Here is a 24880-nt window from a genome sequence, read left to right as displayed (position 1 = left end):
CATTTCTATTTTCAGGAGAAAGAATTGATGCAAAGAGAGTAACATCATCTGCATACACAACAAGATTTTCTACGCCAAATTTCTGCGTATACAGCATGAAAAGTATTGCATCAAGTGCACTACTCAGAAGAACACCATGACATTACACTCCTGTAGTCACAATGGTGCCCGTCAACAACTACTCTTTCCTTTCTGTTACTTAAAAAACAATACTGATATTAAGAAAGATCCATTTACTTCCACCTGTAAGTTTGAAAAGAAGAGCCACATGATTAACAAGGTCAAAGGCAGCACTAATACCAATGTCAATCATACAAACTTTCTGACCACAATAAAGGGATTTCTGCACAACATTTGAAATTGTAAAGAGGGGTATCCCATGTTCTAAGGCCTTTGCAAAAGCCAGACTGCAAAATAGGGAACCTTTTGCTAAAAGACATTGAAAATCTTTAGATAATAGGGCGGATATGAAAACTAGTCCGTAACCAACAAGGTTAAAGCTAACAAACACATTTACCAAATAGATTAATATCACCAATTTTCTAACAAGAACCTCTTCTAGCTGACTTGCAAAAATTAACAGGCAACTTAGGAGCTAAGGAATCTGGTTTCTTTATAAAAAAAAGAAAAAAAGATGCAATTTTGGTCCACACTTCCATAGGCATCAAGATACAGTAAAAGCTACTTAAATTAATGGAACCTAAAAGCTAAACTAGTTAGTAGCTCTATGCATATATGAGTGAGTAAGATTGTGTTTCTCATTACTCTGCTTACTGTCAAGTCACCATCATCTCCTCCTATGCCTATTGATGCAAAGGGGCTCGGTTAGATTGTGCCAGTATCTCTATCTTGAGCTTTTAATTCAATAATTCTCCATTCACCATCACCTACTTCACGTTCATAGTTCTCTGTCATGTTGGCCTGGATCTTCCAACTCTTCTAATGCCTTGTGGAGCCCAGCTAAACATTTGGTGAACTGATCTCTCTTGGAGAGTGCGAAGAGCATGCCCAAATCATCTCCATCTACCCCTAACCATAATTTAAGGGTAAAGAGACTCTTTAGCTATGGTAAGCAGCTCTTCTTGGAGAAGGACACTCCAAAATTAAACCATTGTTCTCTAGTCTTGGGTAGTGCCATAGCCTCTGTCCCATGGTCTTCCACTGTCTTGGGTTAGAATTCTCTTGCTTGAGGGTACACTCGGGCACACTATTCTATCTTATTATTATTTTTTCTTCCTCTTGTTTTTTTTAAATGGTGTGTTGGGCAGGCTTAATAGAAGGGCCATGGATGCCTGGTGGTTTATCAAGAGGTTGTCTTTTCCTTTTTCTGATTCTTTTTCTTCTCAAAACCATCCTTACTGTCCTCCCTTCAGTTGAAGTGGCTATCCTGGAGGACATTTAGCCTTGCATGGTGTATCGGCTCCTCCATGTTGACCAGTTTTTCCAACTTTTTACTGTAGTCTATGGGTATTATCAATCACTTTATTTGTAATTCTGTACATATTGTTTTTGTTATAATTCTTGTTAATCTAGTTTTTAAGTATGTCTCTTTTTTATTTCTATTAATTCTTATGCTGTCTGGAGACACTGAGCAAAATCCGGGACCAGTCTTCTGAATTGCAATATTCGTGGTCTTCATGCAAATATCCAAGACCTTACAGTTGCGGCCAGACAGTATGATATTCTTTTGTGCTCAGAAACTTTGATTTCTAATATGAGGCACTCATCTGAGCTCCTTATAACTGGTTTTAAGAAGCCAATAATGTTGAAACGTGATGACATCCCTGGGGCCAGGGGAATGGCGGTGTATATTAGGACCGAGTACCCTACTTCTCATAAGTCCTGCTATCAATGTGGATGTCATGAGATTCAGGTAATAAAAGTTTGTGGCAGGCATAACAACTTTTATTTATGTTTGATCTACCGGAATCCAGACATGGATGATTCTATCTTCGATTGTCTTCTTACCATTATGGCTAAGATACAAGATGATGATAGAAAGGCTTCTTCTGTCTTTGTTGGTGATTTTAATGCTCACCATAGGGAGTGGTTAAGTTCTATCTCTCCTGCCGATCACCATGGCTTAAGAGCATTAGACTTTGCCTCTGAATCAGGCTGTGAGCAAATCATAAATGAAGCTACTCACAGATCTGGTAATTGCTTGGACCTCGTATACACTGACTCCCTTGGCGTTATAACTAGTAAGGTTGGTTCTCCAGTCGGGACATCTGATCATGCCTTGATTTCATTAGTAGTGAAGACACACTGACTCCCTTGGCATTATAACTAGTAAGGTTGGTTCTCCAGTCGGGACATCTGATCATGCCTTGATTTCATTAGTAGTGAAGACTGAGCAGCCTGTCCCTGATATATCATCTCTTGTAAAATTTATACGAAATCCCAAGCAGACTGAAATGGGATTTTGCATGATCTTTTGTGCTTGAATTGGTCACAATTATATAGTAGTGTAGATCCTGTTGTCCCTTTGAATAAGAATCTAATCAACCGAGTGAAGGACAAACCGTGGTTCAATGATGTTTGTAGATGTGCTTATTTGGAGAAGCAGGAGGCCTATCACCTTTGGAAGGGTAACAGATCAGATTTGACCTGGAACAACTATACTCAGCTTCGAGCTTTTGCTCAGAGAGTTTAAGCCTCAACTGAAAAGGAATACAATTTAACCATAAAAGAAACCCCTTCTGGTACAACTCAGGAACATAAATGGTGGTCTACTCCTAAATCTGCACTCTTTGGTGTAGATGCAACAGTTCCTCCTTTACTTAAACCAGATGGCTCAGTCACTCACTGTCCAAAGGAAAAGGCAACCCTTTTGACTGATGTTTTTGACAGTAAACAGAGTACTGTAATGAAAAACTTGAACTTCCTCATTCCTATTTTCCTGAGGCTAAACTAACTAGTTTAGCTTTTCAATCTTGTGAGATTAAAGCTCTGTTGATGAACCTTGATGCTTATGGAGGTGTAGACCCAAATGGTATTTTTCCTTTGTTTTTTATAAAGACAGCAGATTTCTTAGCTCCTAATTTATCTGTTATTTTGAGCAAGTTAGCAAGAAGAGGAGCTTTTAGCACTTGTTGGAGAATTGGTAATGTTACTCCTCTATGTAAATGTGTTTGTGGTAGCTCAAGTCCCACTGATTACTGCCCAATTTCCATAACTCCCATATTATCTAAAGTTTTTGAACGTCTTCTGGCAAAACGTCTTAATAGGTTTGCTGACGGTAATCACCTACTCCCTAGTTTGCAATTTGGTTTTCGTAAAGGCCTTGGAGCATGTGATGCCCTTCTTACAATCTATAATGCTGTACAGATATCCCTTGATTGTGGTCAGGTAGTTTGTATGATTGGCCTTGATTTTAGTGCTGCCTTTGACCGTGTCAATCATGAGGTCCTTGTTCTCAAACTGAAACAGTTGGGAGTGGGTGGGTCGTTTCTTAGCATTATTATTGATTTTTTAAGTAATAGATCTCAAAGAGTTGTTGTTGATGGGCACCATAGAGAGTATAGGAATGTGATATCCGGTGTTCCACAGGGTAGTGTTCTTGGCCCATTACTTTTCATACTATATACACATGACATGTGGTTTGGCCTAGAAAACAAGCTTGTTGCATATGCAGATGATGCTACTCTCTTAGCATCAATTCCATCCCCTGAATGTAGATCTGGGGTTGGTGAATCCCTTAATAGAGATTTAGCTAAAATTAGAGCATGGTGCAAATTATGGGGTATGAAATTGAATCCTAAAAAAACTCAAAGTATGATTGTAAGTAGGTCAAGGACGGTGGCTCCTCAACATCCGGATCTCAATATTGATAATGTTTCTTTAGATTTGTATGACTTTTAAAATTTTAGGTGTGATTCTCGACAGCAATTTTACTTTTGAGAAACACTTTAGGTCTGTGTCTTCTTCAATTGCACAAAAAATTGGCTTATTGAGAAAGTCTTACAAGATTTTTGGTGATCAATCTATTCTGAAGAAGTGTTTTAATTCTTTCATTCTACCTTGTTTTGAGTATTGTTCTTCTGTCTGATGTTCAGCTGCTGATTCTCATTAATTTGTTGGACAGAAACTTACGGTCTATTAAATTTCTTATTCCTGGTCTAAATATTAGAACATCAAAAGTTCAAAGTTGGAGCAAATGTTTTTTTGTTGAACAGGCTGACATGAGTCTTTTTATTGTTTATATACGACATATCTGTTTTTGACGTTGTTAATAGTTTATATAGGACATATCTGTTTTGACGCTGTTACTCTGAAGGTCCAGCACTTTGCTGCAGTAGAGGGGCTTGAGTGTCCCAATGATGGGCTGGGCAATGGCGGAGGGGTAGTTTATCCACCCTGGCAGGCTCAACCATACCGCTAAGGCCAGTTCTGAGAGACCAGACCAAGACTGGACCCCTATAGGCCTTCTCCTTTATTTTAAGATAGGCAAAGGCTAGGAGAAGGAAAACTCCAAAATCAAACCAAACAAGACCCCAACGGCGGAGCTTCCCAGCACCGGCGGAAGAGGGCAATGCCTGTCGGGCAGGCAACAAGGCGTGCCTTGACATAACAAGAATCCGGCAGCCCGATGCAACCAACATCGGAGAAGCCGCCTGTCTCATATGTCTTGAGCCGCGGTGAAAATGATGTGGGCCAAGTGTGTGTGCGTGGCCGTTGCAAAGCCACGACCACCCAAAACAATATACCTAGCTACTGGCATTCTGTCGTTTCCTCCACCCTTCTTCATCTCTTTCTCACCATCATCATCATCACCACCACCAGCAAGTCCTGAGGCGACAGCACTGTGGGTGAAGGGGGCAGGCCTGGATAGCTGGAAGCCCTTAGCCCACGACTGCACCCAGGCGGCGAGTCTAAGATTCAGTCGCTCTCTGATGACGGTGCCGTGACACCAGAGTTCGGCAGCTGGACCCGTGACTGGGCTGGCCTATTGAGGACACCGCAACCCACCCCACATGGGGAGGCCCCTAGAAAAGGTGGAGTAAACATCGGACAAGGCAAACACGTCTGGTCAGCTCACCGCGGCTGGCGGACATCCCACTAATGCAGTCGAAATAACAAGAAAAACATATTAACCTTAGGTGCGTGGAACATCCGCACCCTCCAAGACGTGACGAACACCAACCGCCCGGAACGACGTACAGCCCTCGTCTGCAAGGAGCTAGCCCGCTTCAATGTTGATGTGGCGGCTCTTAGCGAGACCAGACTACCCGAAGAGGGCAACATCAGGGAAGCTGGAACAGGCTACACCATCTTCTGGAAAGGCAAGGCCCTAGAGGAGCCTCGCATCCACGGTGTCGGCTTCGCCATCCGTTCCCAGCTAGTTCAGCAGCACAACCTCGCTCCCAAGGCCATCAGTGAGCACCTGATGACTGTCCGCATCCCCATCACGCGGGACAGACATCTCACCCTGATCTCTGTCTACGCCCCGACTATGACCTCAACCGATGATAACAAAGCTGCCTTCTACACCCAGCTCGACCGCACCATCCAGGCAGTGCCCGCCAATGACAAGCTCATTGTGCTTGGCGACTTTAATGCCCGAATAGGCAAAGACCATCGCCTGTGGGAGGGAATCATCGGCCGCCATGGCATTGGAAATTGCAACGCCAATGGCCAACTCCTACTGGGTCTGTGTGCAGAACACCAACTTGTGGTAACCAACACCATCTTCCAGTTACCAAAGCGACAAAAGACCACATGGAGACACCCACGGTCTAAACACTGGCACACCCTGGACTACGTCCTGACCAGAGCCAGAGACCGAGGAGACGTCCGCATCACCCGATCCATGCCCGGAGCGGACGACTGCTGGACGGACCACAGACTCCTCATCTCCCGACTCTCCGTGACGACCCTACGACCACCCAGAAGGGCACCGGACAGCGTACCACACAAACGCTTTGATTGTAGTAAGCTCCGCAACCCACAGGTGGCACAGAACTACAAGGAGGCCTGCGAACAATACCTCGCAGACCCTGTGGGTCAGACCACTGTCGAGCACCACTGGACCACCCTCAGAAACGCCATGGCCCGTGCCGCGGAGGAAACACTAGGCTTCACCACCAAGAAACGGCAGGATTGGTTTGATGAGAATGATGCTACCATCTCTCTCTTCTCATTGAAACCAAACGACAAGCACGCCTGACTTTGGAAAACCAACCAACAGCAGCTAACAAATGTGCTCACAAGGTGGCTGAAGCTGGTTGCCAAAGAGGTATCCGTGAAGCCCAGAACACCTGGTGGCAAAGAAAAGCTGCAGAAATACAGAGTTTCGCTGACCAACGTGACCTGCGCAGCTTCTATGCAGCAACAAAAGAAATATTCGGTCCCACACGGTCATCAGTGGGCAGCCTGAAGGACGCGGATGGGGCCACGACCATCACCGACAGCAAAGGCATCCTGGCCAGGTGGAGGTCTCACTTTGAGAACCTCCTCAATGACCAAGCAGACACCCCAGACGATCTCCTGCGAATGACCCCGCAGCATCCCGTCCGTCACTGGATGGCACTACCACCCTCCATCCATGACTTCAACAAGGCCCTGCAGCGCATGAAGCCCGGCAAAGCCCCAGGGCCAGACAACATCCCGTTGGAGCTCCTCACTCACGGTGGCCCCGGCTTGAGGAACCGTTTGATGCTCCTTATACTGAAAATATGGGAGACCAAGACCACCCCCAGTGACTTCCGCGATGCAAACATCACTACCATCTTCAAGAAGGGAGACAGGGAGAACTGTAACAACTACCGGGGAATATCACTACTAAGCATCGCGAGTAAGATTTTCGCTCGGATTCTCCTTGACCGCCTCCTTATTCTCGCAGAAGACGTCCTGCCAGAGTCCCAGTGCGGCTTTCGACCTTCCCGCGGGACCATAGACATGATCTTCTGTGCGCGACAACTACAAGAGAAGAGCCTCGAACAACAACAGCCCATAATGTTCATCTTCTGGGATTTGAAAAAGGCCTTCGACAAAGTACCTCGACCTGCCATGTGGGCTGTCCTCAAAAGATATGGCTGTCCACCCGATTTTGTCAAGCTGGGGCGTGCCCTCCATGACGGAATGGTTGGGAGAGTCTGCCACCAGAACTCTCTTTCAGACCCATTCCCCATCAACGGCGGCCTGAAGCAGGGCTGTGTTCTGGCCCCGACGTGTTTCTCGCTATACACCGCAGCAATGCTCAACGAGATTCCCCCAGACACACCCTCAGTCGACCTACGTTTCCGCATGGATGGAGGCGCTTTCAACCTCGCTAGACTCCGCGCCAGAACCAAGACCACCTTGTGTGCAGTGCGAGAACTGCAGTATGCTGACGACAATGCCACCCCAGGTCAGACGGCAGAGGACCTGCAGTCGTTAGCTGATGCATACAACTCTGCCTACGAACGTTTTGGGATGCAAGTCAACTCAGACAAAACCAAGACCCTCGTCCAACATCCACCAGGACTGATGCTCCCCAACTTAAATACCACAGTGAATGACCAACCGTTAGAACAGGTGGACCAGTTCTCCTACCTAGGGAGCATCCTAACATCAGCTCCCACAAGCAAAAAGGACGTGGAGAACAGGATCAGGGCAGCCCACTCCGCCTTTGGCCGACTCAACCGCCGCGTATTTAACAACCACGCACTGACAATGACCACCAAAATAATGGTGTTCAGGGCAGTAGTCCTCTCCACGCTCCTGTATGCATGTGAAACATGGACGCTATATAGTAACGATCTTAAAAACCTAGAACGCTTCCAACAAATGAAACTGAGGCAGATCTTGAAAATCCCCTGGGAGAGCCACACCACCAACATTGAAGTCTTAGAACGTGCCTCGCTGTCCAGCGTGGAAGCCACCATCATCCACCACCGCCTCCGCTGGATAGGACACGTGCATAGGATGGATCCATCTAGGCTCCCAAAGAAAATATTCTACAGAGAACTGACCCAGGGCACCAGACCACGAGGAGCCCCAAAAATGCGCTATAAAGATCAACTAAAGCGCACCCTGGCTCTAACTGACATCGATCCTTCCTCATGGGAAGAAACAGCCAGGGACAGGAAAACCTGGAGGAGTACAGTACACTATGGCACCGTGGACTTCGAGGAGAGGAGGAGACAAAATGAGGAGGCTAGGAGGAGAAGAAGGAGAGAGCGATTAGAACAGCCCCGCCAACCACCTACCCTCCCTTGTGAACACTGTCCGCGACTCTTCCACCACAGACTAGGACTTAACAGCCACATCAGGCATAAGCACCCACCCCACAGATAGGAGGCTGATGGCTAGCGACAGAACCCAATACTCAGACACGAGTGGGCGGCGACGACGACGATTGTGAATTTATTCTCATCATTTATTTATTTCCTTATTTCCTTTCCTCACTGGGCTATTTTTCCCTGTTGGAGCCCTTAGGCTTATAGCATCTTGCTTTTCCAACTAGGGTTGTAGCTTGGCTAGTAATAATAATAATAATAATAATAATAATAATATTAATAATAATAATAATAATATAGCAGTTGTGTAATATCTTTTATAGTTTCAATATTAATCCTGTCCTGCCATTTAACTCACAATATTCATCTGAGGACTTTGTTCTCAAATCTACCTAATCTGTTGGAGATTGTTTCAGTTTAATACCACGACTTCTGTCCATACAGTAACCCACTCTCACTAAACTTATATATAGCCTGATTTTTATATGTAATTTCAGGCGATTAGATTTCCACACTTTACTTAAACTAGCCATTTTCTAATTTGCTTTTGTTAATCTTTCACTAAACTCTAATTCTAAAACCCTGTATTATAGATCATAGTTCCTAAATACTTAAACAATTCTACCTTATTAATCCTTTCTCCTTCCAATGATATTTCATCTTCCATCGCATATTCCGTTCTAATCTCTTGTCATTTTTCTATTCATCTTTAAGCTCAACCTCATGTGATATTTCATGCATTCTGGTAAGCAAGATTTAAAAATCCTGCTAATAAAGATAGCATCATCACCATACTCTACGTCAGCTAATTTCCTATTACTAATCCAGTCCAATCCTTCTCTACCATCTCCAACTGTTCTATGCATTACAAAATCCATGATGAGGATAAACTACATAGGTGACAACACATTCCCCTGGAGTACTCAGCTGTTCACCGGAAATTCCTTTGATAACACACACACACACACACACACACACACACTCTCTCTCTCTCTCTCTCTCTCTCTCTCTCTCTCTCTCTCTCTCTCTCTCAGTAGAATAGGTAAGTTGTTAAATATGGTTGATGAAGCTAGTCAGTGAGATAGTTTGCAGTCAAGAAAACATCTGTCATCTCTTATTTTTATTGTGAAAATTTAGAAATACATTAACATAAACAAAAGCAGTCTCGCAGCCACGAGGACAATTTTCCAGGCCTGCCATGAGTAAAGCACCAGACAGCAGTCATGTAGAACAGATTGGCTTTGACGTATGAATGCTCTGCTGTCCTCCTCCTGTTATCGGCGTGTTTACTATTGTGAAAGGAAAGTTTACTGGGTATTACGTCTGATGTCGTAGTTCACGTCACAACTAGCCTCTCTCTGAGTCCGTCTAAACTTAGCTAAGTTACCCTTTCAATTTCTTATATTTACTCTGGTAAGTGCCTTTATTATTCACATTAGACATTACTGCATATTTTTGCCAATTAGGCTATGGCTTCAAATACCTATTTCCAATATGTGACCCATATCCAATGTTTTGGTAGGATTTTATCAACGAAAATCAATTGGACATGGCCCTGAAATGCATAGTAGTAGCACTCTAAAAATAGTTAAGCACCTTTTCACACTTCTCTGACCCATCAGAGGTCATTTATTGTGATGCTGAACCCACGAAAGTGGGAATAAGAAAAGCAAAGTGAAATCCAATGTAATGATACAGGAACTAAACTTGAAAATTTTTCTGCTAAGCCAGACACTGCCACTTTTTATGATCAAACAGGTTTCTTCATGCTTCTCTTACTCCAACCTCCAGTAGGCAATTAGCCAAATCTTCCGGCAGAAGCTGTCGGATGTAGCATGACTGTATTAAAATATTCTCTTAGCAATCAAAAAAGCGGTGGGAATCTTTCCAAATACCATCTGCTTCTCCAGAGTGGGACCGAGAAAAGCTAAGTGAAATCTATTTCAATGACAGGCATTAAATTTGTGGGTTTTTCTGCCATTACAAAGACTTTGTACCTATTCGTCAAAAGAAAAGCCAAATAACCTCCATAAAAAAGGGACAATTACCTAATTAGAACCTAAGGATCCAGGTAATGCATATGCAACACTAAAAGTAAACTTATTTCTTAGACAAACATCAGTACCTGTGACATCCAAGGACCACAAATTTGGTTTGCATATGATTGATGGGTTTGTGTTGAAACAATGCTGTAAATAGCATTTATATGCCCTTTAGAATACCTCAATTGCTGACCAAATCCTGACATTCTTAAATGATAAAACATGAAAAATACAGTAACATCATTCACAACACATTATCAAAATATTCAATGATTCACAAAAATACACCTAACCTGAGATGCAGAAGCTGGCACAAGAAGCTGGGTGTGCTGGGTGGGAACTTTAACTATAGTTCCCGGCGGCAGGCGGTTAGTATTCGCAGGGTAATGTATGGTAGGATGCTGTGTGGTTGTGTTCGTTATCAAGTTATTTGTTAAGTTCACAGGAGCCATGGATACAGCAGTAGCGCCAACAGAAATGGCAGATGCCACACCAACCTGTAAAATTGCTGGGTGCTTAAGTGTGAGTCTAAAATAAAAAAAGTTATAGAATGTAGGGACATATATTAATGATACTAAGAATACTACAAACAGCTTGGGTAGAGCAAAAAAGACACCCAGCATTCTGGTTTTACACAGTTATACACAAAAAAAACAAATGCCTTACTAAACAGATATTACAAACAGGGAAGCAAAAGTACATAACATATATATCAGTTCAAGAGTAAGTACAACACCACAATAACGGACTAATAGGGGGATGAGATGTCTGTTATCGCCAATTGTCCATTATATCTAAAATGTTTCCTGAGCCATAAAATCAAGCAAGATCATACTAAATTGTATATAAGACTGTAAATCAATATATATTTATATACAGTATCAATCTATTTTCTTTATAAAAATAAACAGATTTATCTTGGAAAATTAGTATTTCCTTTTATTAATAATATACGGTATTCATTTTCAGTAAAAAATACATTAAGAAAAGTTTTAATATCTGTCGAGTTCATATCCTATGTCTAGTGACGTCATATTTCCGGCGGAAAGCAAGCTGGCAATAGAGTGTTTCCTTCCAATAGGCTAACGATTAGTATTAGTATTCCCATTATTGAAATATCAAGTAACGATACAAAGTATTTTGTGGGTGTGTAAAGGTTGTTATGATTACTATTTGGCATAAATTTGACTCTACACTAGTTTTATTTGTTTTCTGATAATAGATCAATATTTAACTAATAAAAGTACAATAATAGGACAAATATTTTCTTAAAAATAATATTCTTTCTTTTACATTATAAAAATGAAGTACATTTGCTTGGTAAATTAGTATTCTTTTTCATTTCTTCCAAGAAAAATGACAAGGGTTTTATACATTTCGCAAGTCATATTTAGTCGAGTTCAGGTCACATGTCCTGTGACTTGATATCTTTAGCGGAAGGCGCACTGGCAAAATGAAGGATTTCCTTTCAGTGTAATCTTATTATTCCCAACATCAAATAACGATATCAAGTGTTTCAGTGGTCTGTATCAGTTGTTATGAGAATAGTACTACTTACAGTAAATTTAAGAAAAAGAAGTCCGATGACATCATATTTCTGGCAGAAGGAGAATGGCAAAACAAGTGATTTCATATTGATGCGTTACCCAGTAACATTAGTATTCCCATAATTGAAACATCGTGTATGGATACAAAAAATTCTAATAATGTCTATAGAAATATGAAGATTTAATAGTGAACTAAAAATACGAGTCAGACAAGGTGACGCTGGCTCACCCAAACTGTTCACTGCCTGCCTGGAGAGAGCTTTCCGACAACTCAACTGGCAAGAAAAAATAAAAATAGATGGAGAATATCTAAGTCACCTAAGATTTGCTGATGACATCATTATCATGCTCACACCAAAGAGGAGCTTCAACATATGCTCACCGAGCTAAATGAAGCAAGCAAATCAATTGGCCTCCACATGAACTTCCAAAGACCAAAGTCATGAGCAATAAATATACTGAAAATGCAGATGACATACTTGAAATTGAAAACCAAAAATTGATTAAGTGGATCACTACATCTACCTAGGACAACGAATCTCTCTACATGACGCCTGTAAAGAGAGCAAAATAAAAAGAAGAATAACCCTCGGTTGGCAAGCGTTTGGAAGAGCCAGTACAGTGTTAAAAAATAAGAAGATTCCTATCATCTTAAAAAGGAAAGTCTATGATCAATGTATCCTCCCCACTGTCACCTATAGGGCCAAAACTTGGAATCTAACAAAAAAGCTTTCCCTTAAATCACGAACAATGCAGAGGGCACATGATAGAGTTATGCTAAATCTACATGGAAGGATAGAAAAACAGCTAAATGGATACGTCAAAAATCTAAAGTAATGGATATCCTTGAAACCATTAGCAAGCTCAAATGGAACTGGGCGGGGCCCATTGTCAGGATGACAGACAACAGATGGACATCGCGAACAACCTTCTGGACACCCCGAGGATACACAAGAAACCGAGGAAGACAAAAACCCGCTGGCGAGATGACTTAGACCAACATAGACAACAGTGGCACAGAATAGCTTGCGATAAAAGTCTGTGGAGGAACCTGGGGAAGGCCTACAGCCAACAAAAGACTTTTGAAGGGTGAAAAATTGAGAGAGAGAGAGAGAGAGAGAGAGAGAGAGAGAGGAGAAGAGGAGAGAGAGAGAGAGAGAGAGAGAGAGAGAGAGAGGAGAGAGAGAGAGAGAAGGAGAGAGAGAGAGAGAGAAGAGAGAGAGAGAGAGAGAGAGAGAGAGAGAGAGAGAGAGAGAGAGAGAGAGAGAGAGAGAGAGAGGAGAGAGAGGAGAGGAGAGAGAGAGAGAGAGAGAGAGAGAGAGAGAGAGAGAGAGAGAGAGAGGAGAGAGAGAGAGAGAGAGAGAGAGAGAGAGAGGAGAGAGAGAGAGAGAGAGAGAGAGAGAGAGAGAGAGAGAGAGAGAGAGATGTATTCATGTTATCAATAATAATGTCTATAAGCCAAACTGTATGAAAACTATACCCTAGGATATATTGGTGCTGATATAATAATCATTATGAAGATATTTTGAATAAGTTAAATTATATATCCCTCAAGTTACGAAATTATATATCCCTGATATTCGTATGCCCGCATTATAGCAATACACTAGTGTGACCTTGAGTCAGGCTGATGCCTACCAGAATTAAAACAAGATTAATTGTTGATTATTGAAATGCTCCCGAAATGTAAAAACTGCAAGACAATCTTACTTTAATAAACCACAATTAAACATAAATGTCTAATGAAATATGAAGGCCTAATAATGAACAAAAAATTAAATACTGTATGAAGCTTTAAAAATAGACTACCCGTATGCACGCACTCAGAGAAAGAGAGAGAAGGTATTCATACAACTAATAATAATGGCTATAAATGAACTATGTGAAAAATGTTATTTTCATTAGTAAAATAAATTTTTGAATATACTTACCCGATGATCATGTAGCTGTCAACTCTGTTGCCCGACAGAAATCTACGGTCGGGATACGCCAGCGATCGCTATACAGGGTGGGGGTGTACACAACAGCGCCATCTGTGAGCAGGTACTCAAGTACTTCTTGTCAACAAGAACTCAATTTTCTCCTCGGTCCACTGGTTCTCTATGGGGAGGAAGGGCGGGTCCTTAAATTCATGATCATCGGGTAAGTATATTCAAAAATTTATTTTACTAATGAAAATAACATTTTTCAATATTAATCTTACCCGATGATCATGTAGCTGTATCACACCCAGGGTGGTGGGTGGAGACCAGCATACATGTTAACAAAGAAGCTAAGTATCCCGTATCTTATTTTAGCCGTTATTCAAAATAACAAACATAAATAAATAAGTACCTGGTAAGGAAGTCGACTTGAACCATTACTCTGCCTTTTTAAGTACGTCTTCCTTACTGAGCCTAGCGATCCTCTTAGGATGCTGAGCGACTCCTAGGTGCTGAAGTATTAAGGGCTGCAACCCATACTAAAGGACCTCATCACAACCTCTAATCTAGGCGCTTCTCAAGAAAGAATTTGACCACCCGCCAAATCAACCAGGATGCGGAAGGCTTCTTAGCCTTCCGGACAACCCAGAAATATTTCAAGAGAAAGATTAAAAAGGTTCTGGAATTAGGGAATTGTAGTGGTGGAGCCCCCACCACTACTGCACTCGTTGCTACGAATGGTCCCAGAGTGTAGCAGTTCTCGTAAAGAGACTGGACATTCTTAAGATATAAGACGCGAACACTGATTAGCTTTTCCAAAAGGTTGCGTCGAAAATATTTTGCAGAGATCTATTTTATTAAAAAGGTCACGGAAGTTATGATAGCTCTAACTTCGTGTGTCCTTACCTTCAGCCAAGCTTGGTCTTCCTCATTCAGAAGGGAATGAGCTTCTCGTATTAACAGTCTGAAAATAATAGGATAAAGAATTCTCTGACATAGGCAAAGATGAATTCTTAACTGAACACCATAAAGCTTCAGACGGGCCTCATAAAGGTTTTTAAAATAGAACTTAAGAGCTCTACAGGACATAATACTCTTTCTAGTTCCTTTCCAACCATATCGATAAGTTTGGAATAACGAACGATATTGGTCAAGGCCGAGAAGGCAGCTCGTGTTTGGCTAGAAAACCAAGATGTAGAACATGTAGCCGTTTCGGATGAAAATCCGATGTTCTTGCTGAAGGCATGAATCTCACTGACTCTTTTAGCTGGGTAAAGCATATCAGGAAAAGAGTCTTAAAGGTGAGATCTTTCAGGGAGGCTGATTGAAGTGGTTCGAACCTGTCTAACATAAGGAATCTTAGAACCACGTCTAAATTCCAACCAGGTGTAACCAAACGACGCTCCTTCGTGGTCTCAAAAGACTTAAGGAGGTCCTGTAGATCTTTATTGTTAAAAAGATCTAAGCCTCTGTGACGGAAGACTGATGCCAACATGCTTCTGTAACCCTTGAAAGTGGGAGCTGAAGAGATCGCTCTTTTCTCAGATATAAGAGGAAGTCAGCTATTTGAGTTACAGAGGTACTGGTCGAGGATACAGATACTGACTTGCACCAGTTTAGGAAGATTCCCCACTTCGATTGGTAGACCTCTAAGGGTGGATGTTCTCCTTGCTCTAACAATCGCTCTGGTTGCCTCCTTCGAAAAACCTCTACTTCTCGAGAGTCTTTCGATACTCTGAAGGCAGTGAGACGAAGAGCGTGGAGGCCTTGGAGTACCTTCTTACGCGTGGCAGACGTAGCAGGTCCACCCTTAGGGGAAGAGTTCTGGGAACGTCTACTAGCCATCGAAGTACCTCGGTAAGTTATTCTCTCGGGGGCCAGAGGGAAGCAACTAGTGTCAACTATGTCCCAACGTGAGAGGCGAACTTCTGCAGTACCTTGTTGACAAACTAGAACGGAGGGAATGCATATAGATCTAGATGAGACTAATCTAGTAGAAAGGCATCTAAAAGAACCACTGCTGGGTCTGTTGAGAGCCTCTTGGACATCGAGGTTGCGAAGAGATCTATGGTTGGATGGCCCCAGGTGACCCAAAGTCTCTTGCATACATCTCTGTGGAGGGTCCAATATGTTGGAATTATTGTCCCTTCCTACTGAGACAAACTGCTAAGACATTCAAGTTGCCTTGGAAGAAAATTTGTTACTAGTGAAAAGTCTAGACCTGTTGAACAGGAGAGGAGGTCACTAGCGAACTCGCACCATGTCAGAGAGTAGGTCCCTCCTTGCTAGGAGATGAACATCAAAGCAGGGAGTTGTCCGTGTTGACCTCCATTACTTTGTCTTGAAGGAGAGACCTGAAGCTTTTTCCAGGTCAGACTTACTGCCAGAAGCTTCTTGCAGTTAAAATGCATTGTCCTTTGACTCGAGTTCCATAATCCCGAGCATTCCCTACCGCCTAAGGTCGCAACCCCAGCCTACGTCCGATGCGTCTGAGAAAGAGAACGTGGTTGGGAGTCTGAACAGTCAGGGGAAGACCCTATAAAAGGTTGATAAAGTCCTTTCCTCAGGTTAGACCAGACTTATCTTCCGGAAACCGGGATCGAGACCGCTTCTAGCGTCTTGTCCTTTTCCAGTGAAGAGCTAGATGAAACCGAAGAGGACGGAGGTGTAGTCTTCCAAGTGACACCAAATGCACCATGGATGACAGTGTCCTAACCAGACTCATCCACAGCCTGACAGGGCCGTATTCCTTCTTCAGCAATCTTCTGGATGGATAGCAGGGCTGGGGATTGATCTTCTTGTTCAGCCATGTCCTCATCAGAGGGTTCCTCATCCGAAACTGATGAGGAAACGGCAACGGAGGTGGGCAACGTCTGACTCGCTGAATCCGGGTAGCACTGGTGGATGCGTGACGGAGCCGGACACAAGATCATGGTACTGCTGCACAGTCTGTGAACTGTCAACCATGGGGGAAGCGAGGAAGTACAGCGACAACCCGAAACTGTCTAGACTGTCTGGGTAGTACAGACAACCCCTTATCGGGTTGCTGAGGTTTGCCGCACTGCGTCACAACAAGTCCACCTCTGCTGGTTGTTGAACGTCTTCCCAGTGACACACTGAACGTCCACAACCACCTCCGAGAGTAGCATAACATCAACGTGCGACTGGCAACCCACACTGTGTCGCACCGGTGGAGGAACCATCTCAACTGGCGGACTTGAGTAGGATACCTCAGCGTCAACAGGGCGTACAACCAACCGGTAGGAAGGTCGTTGGCAAGAAGGGTCTTCTCCATAAAAAATCCTCTAACAAGGACTAAGCTTGGACTGCATGTCTTGCAACAAAGCCCAAGGTCTATGGGAGCAGGTGTGGCAACAGACGGGGTTAGCGACTGAAGCAGAACCATTACCCTCCCTGGAAGCATGTTATGCTTAAATAAAAGTCCATAGGAGGCTAAGCAGCTTAAGGCTCCTCTCCAAATGACAGAGTCCTCAAGGGAATATCAGAAGGAGGGAGAACAGCACTTTCTCATCTACAGGAACCATATCCGAGAAAAGCTAGGTTCTCTCAGTGAGGGTTTCACTGGTGCAAAAGCAGCAGACCAGAAGGCAACGTTATGAAACTACTTGACAGTCTGTGAAGTGTCAAAAACTGAACTGTCAACCACAACAGGAGCGTGAGGACATACAGCACTGGTGTATAAGTAGCAGACCAGAAGGCAACGTCATGTAACTGTATGACAGTTTGTGAGTTGGCAACAACCAAAGTTGTGTGGGGAAGCCTCAACTCCTGACTGACTAGTTTGCTGCTGGCGAGTGGCGGTAACCACAGTGTGTTGCGGAGGCTGACACACCGTGTCAAAACACGGCAGCTTGTGGTAGCTCACGCACGGCAACGGAGTGCTCTGTGTGTGGGAGTCATCATACATCTGGCAGGGTTGACTGTGCATGGGTGGAGGAGCTCTCACAACAAGTGTGAGAGCAGGAAGCCATGCCGGGCGCACAACCGTGGGAGGTGTAGGCCCACGGGTGCATCGTCAACCTTCTCCGCAGTCGGAGTGTGGGAGCTGGCAACAACAAAAGCAGAGTGGGTTGAGGAGCATGCTGTATGGTATGCGGAGCATGCTGTAAGGTATGCGGCTCATGCTGCATGGTATGCGGAGCATGCTGTAAGGTATGCAGAGCATGCTGCATGGGCTGCGGAGAATGCCGCATAGTGCTGGAACCCGGCAGCTCTACAGAACCTTCCCACTGCTGATGCGGTAGCTCACGCATGTTAGCAGATGGTGCAGCAAGAACATGCGTCTGGCAGGGTGGACAGCGCATCGGTAGTGGAGCTCTCACAGGTGGAGGGTGGGAGCAGGCAGCCGCAGTATCTGCTAAGCGCACAACCTCGGCGGGTTGTAGGTTAACAGGTGCATTGTCAACCTTCCAGCATGATACTCCTGCATGAAGGAGCAAGCTGAGACTGTATAGTCTGCAGCATGGACCACTAGGGTCTATGAAAGACAACAACAAACGGAGCTACTGTCCGTTGTGACTGAGGGTCTAAAACAGCTGGTGCGGCAACAGACGGAGTTACTGCCTGTTGCGGTACCACCTTGCCTCTCTTGGAAGGTGTGCAGTTGTCGTACTGCTGCGAGTCCGAACTGACCCAGTGGCTACACCTAGGCCGTTGGACTTGCGCGGAAGGGACCGACTTGCACTTAAAAGCTGCAAGATTTGGTCCATGGTTTCTGCGAGAAACCTCTTCCGCAGACGAGGAATAAATGGGCTCTCTCGTCTTTGTGTGGGTGGGGTGATCACGTCGGCAACGTGTGTAGATACACCCGAAACCACGTAGGGAAACGTCTGTTCGTCGATCAAGGCCTGAGGAACCCATAAGTCCTTCGACATTACTTCTCCCCTGGGCTTGGGAGCTTGTAAGAGGCATCGGACTAGGTGAACAACTGGCACGAACAGACGAACCCTCGAACGCAACACTGTAACACTTTGCGCATATCACTTTATCACTTTTGATTTTCTGTTTGCACTTATTTCACTGAACTCGAAACTTTAAGTGGTTTGTACCTGAAACACGCAATCCTATCCTTCATTAAAAGGTAGTAATTGCGAAAACAGTATTACAATGTAACAGAAAAACATAATGAAAGATAAAGAATTCAGTGGCTGGAAAAGAGACTAAACACTAGATCAAATAAACTACGTTTAAAATCTCTCACCGCATAAAGCCTGGGAACAAGAATAAAACTCTAGAAACGTTTTACCTTCTTCCCCTATAGCGACTAGGGAGAAGAGCAAAAAAACGAGAACAACGTTACCCGCTTGAACGAAACGTTTATCCTCCTCTCTCTCCTTCCGTCTCTATCTCTCTCTCTCTCTCTCTTGACTTAGAACCTGAGAGATGAGCCCAATTATATATATATCGTTAAAACATATTTGTTAAAGGAAAAAAAACTGAAAGGTTTCCCAAATAAAAAGTTCCTTTATTAGAATTAAAACCATTTAAGCTAAGAAAGAATGAACGAAACGCTAGAATCGGTTTACTCTACTGCAACGTGAAACCGTGAAATACTCTCTCTCTATCGTAACGATAGAACGCAAGTTGAACGTTCTGAACGTCAACAACTGCGGAGACTAAACAAAACGTTAGTTCAACTTTGAAAACAGTACGAGACTATCAAAGAAATTCTTTCAAAAACATTAAAATTAAAATAGCATAAATTCTTAACAGGAAAAACGATATGACGGGCTCAATGTTAATTAACTTCGGTTCCAAGTAAGGACCGCCTACTATTAGGAAAGGTCGCATATAAACAAACCTAAAGAGTGAAAGAGAGTCTATACTCTCTTCGACACCAACACTTCCGTCTAAGGGAAGGGTCGGCCATTTAAAAGTGAAAGAGAGTCCATACTCTCTTCGTCACCATAATTAAATCAAATTAATTCCAAAAGCTTGCTAAGCTAATGATAAAGCTTCCTGAATAGCGAAGGCTAAACTCTAGAGCAAATACATCACCAAATCGTGAACAATAACTCCAGAATCAACAGCGTATCCAAGTAGGTCTAGCCGGTGGCACGACAGAGGAAAAATTGAGTTCTTGTTGACAAGAAGTACTTGAGTACCTGCTCACAGATGGCGCTGTTGTGTACACCCCCACCTGTATAGCGATTGCTGGCGTATCCCGACCGTAGATTTCTGTCGGGCAACAGAGTTGACAGCTACATGATCATCGGGTAAGATTAATATTGAAAACTATGATACAGTACAGTCCAATCTTTCTCCACCATCTCCAAATGTTCTACACATTACAAAATCCATGAGGATAAACAATATAGGTGACAACATATTCCCTTGGAGAACACTGTTCACTGGAAATCAATCATATAGGACTCCACTAAATTATTCTTGCACTTGCTATGCTCATGAACAGATTTAATCAAATTTACATATTTAAGAGTACAGTAATTCCATAATAACGCAGGATTCTCCCCCCAAATTAGCCAGTGCACACTATCAAAGGCTTTTTCAAATCCACAAATGCCATCAAAAGGGAATTTCTCTGTTCTGCGCATTGTTGTACAACATCTCAAAATGAAAATTTCGTCAGTACAACTTTAACCTTTTTTACATTATTATAATACAGATAAACTACAGCGTGCACATATCATATACAGTGTAGAGTATATGTATACTATAGGTACATCTGTAAAGGTACAGCATAGGCTAGACTTTTGGTACAGAGGGGGAGTAGGCATATTACTGTAAGTAATGACATTAATGTAGTGTATCTAACACAAAATAAAAACGTGTTGATATAATACATATGAGAATAAAATTTTTAACCAGACACAGTTTTAGGTCTCTTATATGAAGGGAGGGGCTCAAACGGATAAGGAGGGGCAAATGTATAAAGATTACACACACTCAAAGATGCGGATGAAGCTAACTGGTCTTCTTAGATTGCACAAAAGTAGCTAATGACAATCAATGCTAGATTCATTAATGACTGGAATGGCATTACCTCCATCATCCCTGCTATAATAAAATCCCCTAGACTTCTCTGGATTTTCCCCTGAACTAAAATTTAGTTTTCTTTTGTGCTTGGAACTTTTAATTTGTCCGCAACCATCATTACATATTTTTCCATAAGGGGAACCATACGGCCTTTACATTCCTCACAACAATTTTCTAGGTCACAATATTGGCCACAGCATAAGACATAAAGAGAATGACTATCATCATTGCTCAGCAACAATTCCCTTGAACAAGCTATACTTTAATTACTAATAAATCCAAGAGAAGACATCTCTTATAATCACTAATAACTCTTTTAACAATCTGGTGACGGAATATACACATCGATCTGATAGCACGTGACTAATATGACAAATTCGTAGATAATTTGTATTTTTCCTAACTATACAAACCTTAGTTATTTAAAGTGGGTAATTACTTTCGGCGTAGCTGAAAGGACGAGCCATAAAAATTTAACGAGGGATTATTACCCCACCGCTAGTTAGCGGGGGGTAGGGAGGGTAGTTAGCTACCCTCCCCCCTCACACACCTGTGTTGTAGCTCCACTTTTGTTTAGAGGTAGGACTTCATGTGGGACAGGGCTGGCGGGAAAGTTTGATTAAATAGCTAAGGTTACTATAGTTAGGAAAAATACAAATTATCTACGAATTTGTCATTTGTTCCGTAACTGGAATACAAACCCCGCTATTTAAAGTGGGTGACTTAATCCTTAGGAAGGGTGGAACAAGTCCCAGCCATACTGGCTTTTGGCTTTGCCCGGGGACTCATTATCTGAGTGTGTCAGCACTCAACAATAAAGAGTCCCTGCACCTCGCTCGCACCTTGCTATGCAAGGGCTGCGGCCAACGTAAGCTGGGTGTGAAGGAAAAAAGTGTGACTCGTCCTAGGAAGTTGACCTGAAGTTCTTTAGATGGAAACTTAAAGCTAGGACTCTTCCAATACCACCTCGTTAGAGTATAGGGACGCGACAGTATTAACTTAATACTAGGAACACAAGGGAACATGGTTTACCTGCAGTGGTTTGAGGTCAGCTGTGCAGAGAACCCAGAATGCTGCTTTCCCCAAGAGAGGGGAGGATGAAGAAAAAAATAAGGGCCAGGCATACCTTTTCATTCATGCAGACTAAAACCGGGTAACAATGCCCTCAACCCTCTGCTACTTGTCCATTAAGGAGGCCGAGGTTTAAACCAGCTGTTGTGCAGCCACCACAGGGCCGATAGAGAACGTATCAAGCCTCCTGTGGGTCACGTCTTGCAGGTAGTGGGCTGTGAAGGTCGTTTGACGCTTCCACACCCCTGCTTGCAGAACCTGCGTCACTGAGAAGTTTTTCTTGAAGACCAGGGAGGTAGCTACTCCCCTGACATCATGAGCTCTAGGGCGACGTGACGGAGGAGGGTCAGGATTCAGGGACAGATGGATCGTCTTTCGAATCCATGCTGAGATGGTGTTCTTGGTAACCCTCTTCTTCAATCTTCCAGTGCTGACAAACAAAGCCCGCACTTGGGGACGAACTGCAGCTGTTCTCTTCAGGTATAGCCTCAGACTCCTTACTGGACACAGTAGGAGATGGTCTGGGTCATCTGATACGGAACGAAGACTCAAAATCCGGAAGGAGTTGAACCGAGGGTCCGGCACTCCCGGATTCTGAGTCTTAGCAATAAACTCAGGGACGAAGCTGAACATTACCTCCCCCCATCCCCTTGAATGGGCGATGTCATACGAGAGACCATGAAGTTCGCTAAGTCGCTTGGCTGACGCCAAAGCTAGTAGGAACACCGTCTTCCAAGTTAGGTGGCGATCTGAAGCCTGGCGTAGTGGTTCGTAGGGAGGTCTCTTAAGAGACCTGAGGACTCGAACTACGTTCCATGGAGGAGGTCTCACTTCCGACTGAGGGCAGGTAAGTTCATAACTACGTATGAGTAGGGAAAGTTCAAGCGAAGAAGAAATGTCCACTCCTTTGAGCCTGAAGGCTAGACTTAAGGCTGAGCGATAGCATTTCACTGCCGAGACTGAAAGGCGCATTTCTTCTCGCAAATACACAAAGAACTCCGCTATTGCTGGAATAGTGGCATGGAGTGGAGAGATACCCCTTCCACGACACCAACCACAGAAAACTCTCCACTTCGCCTGGTAGACTCCTGCGGATGACTTTCACAGGTGTCCAGACATCCTTTCCGCAACTTGTTGCGAAAATCCTCTCTCTGCGAGGAGATGCTGCATAGTCTCCAATCGTGAAGCCGAAGCGAAGCTACGGCTTTGTGGAAGATGTTGCAGTGTGGTTGCTTGAGTAGCTCGTGTCGTGGAGGGAGTTCTCTCGGAGGCTCCGTAAGGAGTTGCAGAAGGTCCGGGAACCATTCCGCATGATGCCTCAGCGGAGCTATGAGTCATCGAGAGGTTGACCGATAGTCTAGTCTTGTTGAGTACCCTCCTAATCAGACAGAACGGGGGAAAGGCATATACGTCGATGTTGTCCCATCCTTGTTGGAAAGCATCTTGCCAGAGAGCCTTGGGGTCCGGGACTGGGGAACAGTACAGCGGCAGTTTGAAGTTCAACGCTGTCGCGGACAGATCCACAATCGGGGAACCCCACAAAGTCAGGACTTTGTTGGCTACTTGACGATCCAAAGACCACTCAGTACTTATTATCTGAGACGCTCTACTCACACTGTCGGTGAGCACATTCCTTTTGCCCGGAATGAAGCGAGCCAAAAGTGGAATCGAGTGGACTTCGGTCCATCTCAGTATCTCTACTGCAAGATGGGATAGCTGTTCTGAAAAGATACCTCCCTGCTTGTTGATGTAAGCCACTACTGTGGTGTTGTCGCTCATCACCACCACAGAGTGACCTGTCAGGTGCTGTTGGAACTGTTGAAGGGCCGGAAAAACGGCCTTCATTTCTAGCAGATTTATATGGAGGTACTTTTCTGATTCTGACCACTGGCCTGAGGTCCTGTGGTTCAGAACGTGGGCCCCCCACCCTTTCTTTGAGGCGTCCGAAAACAGCATCAAATCCGGGGGAGGACGAGAAGATCCACTCCCTTTCGTAGGTTCTCGTCTGCCACCCACCACTGAAGGTCCGTCTGTTCCGCGAGACCCATAGGGATCAAGACGTCCGGGGAATCATGTCCTTGACTCCACCGGGACTTGAATCGCCATTGCAGGGATCTCATCCTGAAGCGACCGTTGGGAACTAGACGGACCAAGGAAGAGAGATGGCCGAGGAGACGCAACCACGATTGGGCTGGGAGTTCGTCTCGTCTGTGGAAAGGACATGCGACCTTCCTCAGCCTTGCTATCCTGTCGTCTGATGGGAAGGCTCTGTGGAGATTGGTGTTCAATATCATGCCTAAATATACCAGTCTTTGGGAAGGAAGCAGAGAAGACTTCACGAGATTTACCATGATCCCTAGATCTTGGCAAATCCCCAGAAGTTTGCCTCGGTGTCAAAGAAGGGTTGACTCCGAGTCGTCCAGATAACGGAGGAGACGGATGCCGATCTTGCGTGCCCACGAAGATATCAGGGTTAACACTCTGGTGAAAACCTGAGGTGCTGTGGAGAGACCGAAGCACAGCACCTTGAACTGGTAGATCTTGTTGTCTAGGCTGAATCTTAGGTACTTCCTTGAAGACGGATGGATTGGGATCTGGAAGTACGCGTCCTTCAGATCCAGTGTGCACATGAAGTCTCGCGGTCTCACTGCGAGTCTGATCGTGTCTGCCGTCTCCATGCTGAACGGGGTCTGCTTGGTGGGAGATCCCAGCCAGATATCCAGCCACGAAGTGGCCTGCATGGCACACTTCGCTACCTTCTCCTGGCAGAGAATCTCCGAGGCCGAGAACGACACTGGCCGGTTGGAGTCTCTCTCGAGAGGGACTCCCCTGGAGAGCTCTTCCACCGAGTGGTGGAGGGGAGGAGCTAAACAGGACTCCTCGATGATTTCAAAGTACCTCCTTTGATGGACACGAGGAGGTGGGAGGAGTTTGTTTCCGGTGCTGGAATGGCTGGAGGAGGCTAGCTCGGAGAGCTGGCTCTCGACCTTATCTCTGGCACTCTTGACCCCCTGGGACCAGGGCAAAGCTGCGCTGGTTTTAGATGACCTGACGCGTCGTAC

At 44.3% G+C, this 24880-nt stretch overlaps 1 protein-coding gene across 6 annotated transcripts in view; it reads right to left on the bottom strand.

The window, feature by feature from the left end:
* The window catches only part of LOC137618170 (cyclic AMP-dependent transcription factor ATF-2-like), a 150808-nt gene that overhangs the window by 8176 nt on the left and 117752 nt on the right, over nucleotides 1-24880 (bottom strand). For 5 of the 6 annotated variants that reach the window (XM_068348225.1, XM_068348229.1, XM_068348227.1 and 2 more), the window contains one exon: nucleotides 10555-10758. The exons of the other annotated variant lie outside the window; for it this stretch is intronic. In XM_068348225.1, coding sequence (XP_068204326.1) covers nucleotides 10555-10758 — 204 coding nt within the window. The remainder of the gene's footprint in view (nucleotides 1-10554; nucleotides 10759-24880) is intronic. 6 annotated transcript variants of the gene reach the window in all.

Source organism: Palaemon carinicauda, chromosome 24, assembly GCF_036898095.1.
Source record: "Palaemon carinicauda isolate YSFRI2023 chromosome 24, ASM3689809v2, whole genome shotgun sequence".
NCBI lineage: Eukaryota > Metazoa > Arthropoda > Malacostraca > Decapoda > Palaemonidae > Palaemon > Palaemon carinicauda.
Note: the sequence above shows the minus strand (reverse complement) of the source record. Positions and strands in the feature narration are given on the sequence as shown.